General features: G+C 36.1%; 2 protein-coding genes across 2 annotated transcripts; both read left to right on the forward strand.

Moving 5' to 3' along the window:
* Positions 1–285: 285 nt before the first annotated feature.
* LOC148696774 (uncharacterized) lies at positions 286–3,284 on the forward strand. The gene is made up of 3 exons (XM_088693262.1): positions 286–486; positions 1,975–2,076; positions 2,908–3,284. The coding sequence occupies exons 1-3, from the start codon at positions 406–408 to the stop codon at positions 3,025–3,027; spliced, it is 303 nt and encodes a 100-aa protein (XP_088549388.1). The 5' UTR covers positions 286–405; the 3' UTR covers positions 3,028–3,284.
* A 690-nt stretch (positions 3,285–3,974) lies between these two features.
* Positions 3,975–4,316, forward strand: LOC137724773 (F-box protein CPR1-like). Its single transcript, XM_068463470.2, has one exon. It carries the CDS (start codon positions 3,975–3,977, stop codon positions 4,314–4,316), a length of 342 nt encoding a protein of 113 aa, XP_068319571.2.
* The last annotated feature ends 2,118 nt before the right edge of the window (positions 4,317–6,434 follow it).

Consider the following 6,434-nt stretch of genomic DNA (forward strand, 5'->3'; position numbering starts at 1 on the left):
TCTAGGCCTGGCCCGTTTAACACAGCAGTTTCCAACTTTCCACACAACCAAAGTTAAACCAGTATAACGGCTGCTTTTCCCATAAAGCCTAACTTTGGCTCGTTCTGTGTTTCTCTCTCTCCACCCCTCACGCTCACAGACAACACGCAGCTCCCTCTCTCTTTCAAAAACCAGCTAAAACCCAGATAAGATTCTTCCTCATCATCTTTATTACGTTACCTTCTCTCACATCCTCGCCAAAACATGGCGCCACGTGTTTGCCAACCGAGCTCTCTCCCTTTCTGGCCTCGCTTACCATGTTTGCCACCTTGTTCGTATCGAATCCTAAAGGATAAAACGCTCCTCTTTTTTTGTTGTCGAGCTGCACAGAGTGTGAAGTTTGTTGAGTTGGTCTTATCCTGAGCAATGGCATCGCCCAGAAGCTATGCGATTCCTGAGGGCTGGGTGATGCGGAAGAAGGTTGAGAACGACGGGACTGAGGTCGAGGTACTCCAAATTCTCTACTCTTTTTATCATCTTTTTAAATTTTGAAGATTTGGGTTGGAATTTGATTTTGTTTTTATGGTTATGTGTTTTTAATTTTAGTGATGTTATTGTGAGTTTTTTTATGTTGATTGAGTAAGGCATGGAAAAATATCCTACGAAATAAAGACTTTCACTTGATTACCCGACAGCTGTTTTGATAGTTCGATGTGCAGATCTGAAGTTTTCGTTGTTCTTTACAAGAGAAAGGTTTTCCAGTGTTTTAAATTGTTTAATTTGCTTGGATGATAAAAATTTTGATATTTTGACTGCATGGAATTGTTTTGATCTTTATTTCGATAAAGCATAAGTACCATGCTTTGTTCGGGAAACTTCTTGGTGTAGATAGTTGATACCATGCAGCATAAGCATCTCCTTGCCCATTGATACGGATTAGGTTATATAAGCTGAGATTGAGTTGCTCATTATTGTTGTGTTCAAGGGATAGAACTCGTGGACTTGCACAGATATACTAGTGATCTAGCAGATATGTGCTCAGATCATACTAAATCTTGTGGGATTGGTTAATGTTTAAAAAACATATTTAGCAGTACGTGATACCAGGTCGCTGAACATCCTGTTCAGCTTCCTCGTGACATGTTTTTGATGAATCTAAAGTTTAAAAAAATTCAAATAGCTTCACGTGTTGAATTGCATATGTTTGTTGAACATTCAGTTCAGTGTTGTCGTAACGTATTTTACATGAATCTAAGTAATGTCCTTTTCCTATTATATTTTATGTATCGAAAACATATAAATCAAGCCGTTTTCTCTCTCCCAAAACCCTAGATCTGCAAGTCTCTTAGCCGTCAATCTTTTCATAAAATTTTTAAGATGTATCTAAGGAATGTCGTTTTCCAAATAGCTGCACATGTTGAAGTACTTTAACCGTCAAATTTGAGGAGCTTAATTGATATTGGATAGGTGTTGCCAATAAGCGACACAAGATTTTTTACGGTCTTGAAAAAATAGCTCGTTGGGAACGGAAACTTCTTGTTCCCTAACCGTTTTAACGTATAAATAGGTTTGTAATTTACCATTTGTGTACACTTAATAATGATCCCTGTTTGTAGGTTTCATGTTGCCTTTTATAATCATGAACTTAAATTGAGGAAAATCCTAGATCTGCCATGGGTCTACTATATTTCTGAGCCTTTTTACAGAATTGCTAGCAGGGAAGTTGGTAATTATAAATGTTTGATCAACTTCCCTGAAATTTGCTTTAACTTTTTCTTTTTTCCTTGTTTTTAATCTGAATATTTGGTTCACTCTTGTAACTATATTTCTTAGATCGTTTGGCTTTTAGCATGCTCGAAGACATGCTACTATATATAGTACTGATTATGATAGAATTGAATAAGTAAGGCTAGCAAGTCTTGAAGATAAAGAAAAATTAGTTGAAACCTAAACAAACCTTTAGGACTGATACTTTTCAATTTATGTCTCTTGTAGCGCTTCGTCTGTCTTGCAACAGGACTAGAATTTGGAACCTATAATGGGATGATGCGGTATGTTCATTTTGCTATAGCTAGAGAAGCTTCCGTCTACTCACCGGTGAGTTTGAGCTACTTTAATTATTTTTAGTTCATGTTTTTTTTCTTTCCTAATAACTATCGTGCATATATCTACCTGAATTGTGGGTTTCAGAGCCTAGAATCGTATTCTAGCTATGTCGACATGGGAAAATGATGAACAGGAGCTTCACGGTTTTATCTAGTTATTTGATTTTATGATTGCTTTTTGATACTTATACGTTATAAAATCTAACCCTTTTTGTGCTATGATCTTTAAAGTAGGTTATTTTGGAGGAATATTTTGATGTATTAGAGAACAGCTTTGATTATAAGTTAACTAAGAAATATATATGTATTCAAACAGTAAGGTGGGGTTTAGTGTATCATTTTCTTCTAACATTAATTCGTTGATGAGTACCTCTAGGCCTGTGTTGTCTAGCTTTGGATAGTTAGATGGATTAGCCATGAAGAAAATTTATCTCTCCCAATCCTACTTTCGTGGGGATTAGGAGGCATTAGTTTTCTTCACAGCTAATCCATCTTCTACCTTGACAAAAAAATGCAAGTAGACATCCATTTTTCCATTCAACGTTCTTTGAATGTAGTGAGTTATCCCATCCAAGCCAATCCTAAACAACAAATGTTCATTCTGTGAATTTTGTTTCGTTGATAATAATCTACGGCTCCACTTTTACCTGCATTTGAAAGACTTATTTTAAATCTAATAACATTATAGATTTGAAAGCAATTTATACTCATTTATACATGAAGGGGATCCTATTCTTACTACATGAACGGCAGATTGTTTTGATTTTTTTTTTTTTTTTCTTATTTGGAATTACAAGTATTTATCCATCATGTTCATGTGCAGGGCTTCAGTCCACCGAAGAAAAAAGCCAGCTCTAAGCGGGGAAAGAAGAAAGCGAGCTCTAAGCAGAGAAGTAATGCACAAAGGGAAGGGGGAGCAAAGAAGAAAGCGAGCTCTAAGTAGGGAAGCAATGCACAAAGGGAAGGTGGAGCTCTAAGCGGGGAAGCAATCCGAGCTCAAATTTAAAAATAGATCAAGCTTTGTGTTAGAAAGAAAAGGCTGGTTATTTCAAAACCGGCTATTTCTCCCCTCTCTCGTCTATCTTCTCCCCCCTAACTAGTGAGAATGTTTGTAATTTTTCATTATTAATAAGTGACTATCAATTGTGTTTGTTCTAGAATTCAAGAGTAATGTTATTCATATTATGTTTTTGTACCACATTTTCATTTTCATACAACCTTAGGTGGCATTTGATGTGAACAACCACATCATTTGAATTAATCATATTTTTAAATTTAGTTCATTATTTAATAAACTAATAATTAAAAAAAAAACTAGTTAATTAAATGATGATTGCGGTATACGAGAAGTCTTTCTCTTTTCTTTCCTTGGGTTTTGCAAATTTTTCAAATGATATAGATGTTCACATCAGATATCACCTAATGTGGTATATAAATATAGTATAAAAACATAGTATGAATAGCATTACTCGGAATTCAATGAGAAACAATTAAAAGTGCTAGATTTGTAGTTAACCTTTTGCATCGGGAAGGAAATTTTATATTGGTAGGGTTTATTTTCAGGTTTATTTCCTTCTAGTCAAAAGAAGATTCAATTAGATTTACTTTCCTATTTAATGTTTTCCCAAACGTAGTTGGATAATTGATTAAGACTAGTTCCCCTCCTATAAAAGGGGCAATGCACTGCTCTATTCCTTTGTGCTTCTTCGGCGTCACAATGTCAGACCTCCCATTGGACCTGCTCTTTAAGATCCTTTTGCTTCTGCAGCCCAAGGATATGATCCGATGCATGTGTGTTTCAAAGTTTGGAATTCTTCTATCCGCAACCAACGGTTCATCACCATCAAATCCAACTTTTGTCGCACCATTATACTTAATCTGTATGATCCCATGCATTTCTTGTCGTTGCCTTTGTACGACAATGATACGTTGGGGACTGCGGTGAAAATTGCATGGCCGCCGTTGGAACAATCTTGTGATAGCATATTGGGCTACTCTAATGGCTTGTTATGCATTGAACACACCTATGACAACAATAGAGCTTTTGCTTTGTGGAACCCGTCCATTCTAAAGTTCAAGATGATTCCTTGTACAACCACCTCTGAGCCGCACCACCAGCAGCCATCGGAGATGAACGACAAACTGAAGAAGCAAGGGCACTATGGATTCGGGTATGATTCAGCTAATGATGACTATAAACATGTGGAAATTGTGGAGTTTTGTAGTAGATAAACGGCGTTCCACTAGATCTGTTTGTGGAAATTGTGTATACGAGGATAGGGTTGTTGCTAGTTATGAAGTGAATGTTTATAGCCTGAAGTCCAACGCGTGGAAAAGGATCCAAAGCATGCCTCCTCGCAATGGCTTTCGACTTACTCCATTACAATCAGTGGCCGTGTGTTTGAACAGTGCCTTAAGTTGGAAGATGGATTTGTAAGAATACGAGTATGAGATAGAGAAGTTTTGGGAACAGTTATGGGTATTCAATTAGGATGGAAAGTCCTATTGATGAAAGGAATGCTGATCCTTTATAAAAAAGGATTTTGGTTAGCATTAAGGTTAGTTTGCAGGGTGCGGAAACAAGAGTTTGTTTCCGATAAGGATTTTGATAGGAAATTCTGATCTATTTTGGAAAAGTCTATATGTATATATATATATATATATATATATATATATATATAGTGGCCTCTCTTCTCACATATTGAATGCTGATATTGAACCATAACCTATTTGTGAGTCGAGCCCTTAACATTCTGCAAGAGAAGAGAAGGTTCACTGAGAGATTGCGGCAATGGCTTCAAGTTCTGGTGTTGTTGCAGGTATGTTTTACTTTCTGGTTTATTGTGTGCATATATTTGGGTTAGTCCTTTTATGTTTGTAGTTCATGTTTTGGTCTTGGTGTTTGGTTGCTATAAGATTCTTACATGTGGTATCAGAGCCACAAGACATACAAACATGAGTTCAAGTTTGTAAAGGAGAAAAGATGTATGTGTTTATAAAAATAAAAAAATATAAAAAAAAACCATTAAAATCTTGCCCTGATAGAAAATCGAGGTTGGGTTCTCGAGACCATGAGATCGGCTGTGGTAGAAAACAACAAAAATAACGGCTCTTTCTGAAATTGAAAATTTTGACCGTTGGAACCTCTTAACCACAACCGAATGGGATTTTCTCGGATTGGGGTTAGGTTTTGATCTGGGTTTTCACAAAATGCAAAATCTTATGTTTTCAAATTCTAAATTCGCTTCCGCTATCTTCATCGAGAATTTGAAATCAGTAATTAAAAGGTAAGTTATATTTTATTGTTTCTGAAATTCCATTATCTGGTTGAATATGTATAAATATATGTTGCTGCATTATGTGTCCATAAATTGTTGGTGATAATTGATATCAAACGTGGTATAATTGTTGGTTTTGAAAGTGGATTAAAGATTCTTGATTTAACCTTGTTTATTTTGCATCTATAACATGGTTGAAAGGACTCCATGCTCAATAAATGTTTAAAGATACATGGCTGCTGCAACATGTTGATCGAATCCTAAGTATATCACTTATTCTATATATGCTTGTCAACAATTTGTTGATTAAGACTATGTGTATGAATCTATGATCATAGTCATGATGTGCAAAGGGATGTTGGAATGAAATCTAGAACTAATTAGTTCATATTTGTGATTTTATGAATTGCTGCAGCATCTGCAATATCATTAAGGACTATGAACTTAGCCAATATACCTATTCTCACTAGAGGAAGCAACTACAAGAAGTGGAGACGAAAGATTGGTCTCTTGTTGACACTTAATGAATTTGACATTGCTCTTAACACTCCCAAGCCGGTTTTAACTGATCAAAGTACTCGGGCAGAGAAAACTGACGCAGAGAGATGGGTTAGAGCTAACAAGGTTGCACTTTCCATACTTGAAAGTGCCATGACAGATACTGTTCGAGGAGGGATCAAGAAGCATGAATTGGCTGTTGATTATTTGGGTGCAATTGAGATGAAGTTCAAGGAATCTCAAAAGGTAGAAATCAGTCAATATATGGCAATGCTTACCACGTACAAGATTGAAGGCACAGGTTTTATTCGGGATCACATTATGAAAATGACCGATGCAGCTGAAAAGTTAAATTCCCTAGATGTTAACATTGGAGAAAAACAACTAGTTTTTATGATCCTCCAAGCTCTTCCAAGCAAATTCAGTCAGTTAAAGGTGTCCTATAACACTCAAGACAAGAATTGGGATGTTGATGAGTTAATAGCACAGTGTGTGCAAGAAGAGACTAGACAGAAGCAAGAAAGATCAAAGGATGTTGAAGCAGTAAACTTTGTGCATTCAAACAAAGGGAAAA

Source organism: Pyrus communis, chromosome 5 (assembly GCF_041283825.1).
Source record: "Pyrus communis isolate YQ-2024b chromosome 5, ASM4128382v1, whole genome shotgun sequence".
Lineage (NCBI taxonomy): Eukaryota > Viridiplantae > Streptophyta > Magnoliopsida > Rosales > Rosaceae > Pyrus > Pyrus communis.

Coding starts and splice junctions, on each gene's coding strand:
- LOC148696774 (XM_088693262.1), top strand. CDS start 406: ATGGCATCGCCCAGAAGCTATGCGATTCCTGAGGGCTGGGTGATGCGG. Junction 487..1,974: donor ACGACGGGACTGAGGTCGAG/GTACTCCAAATT, acceptor TGTCTCTTGTAG/CGCTTCGTCTGTCTTGCAAC. Junction 2,077..2,907: donor AAGCTTCCGTCTACTCACCG/GTGAGTTTGAGC, acceptor GTTCATGTGCAG/GGCTTCAGTCCACCGAAGAA.
- LOC137724773 (XM_068463470.2), top strand. CDS start 3,975: ATGCATTTCTTGTCGTTGCCTTTGTACGACAATGATACGTTGGGGACT.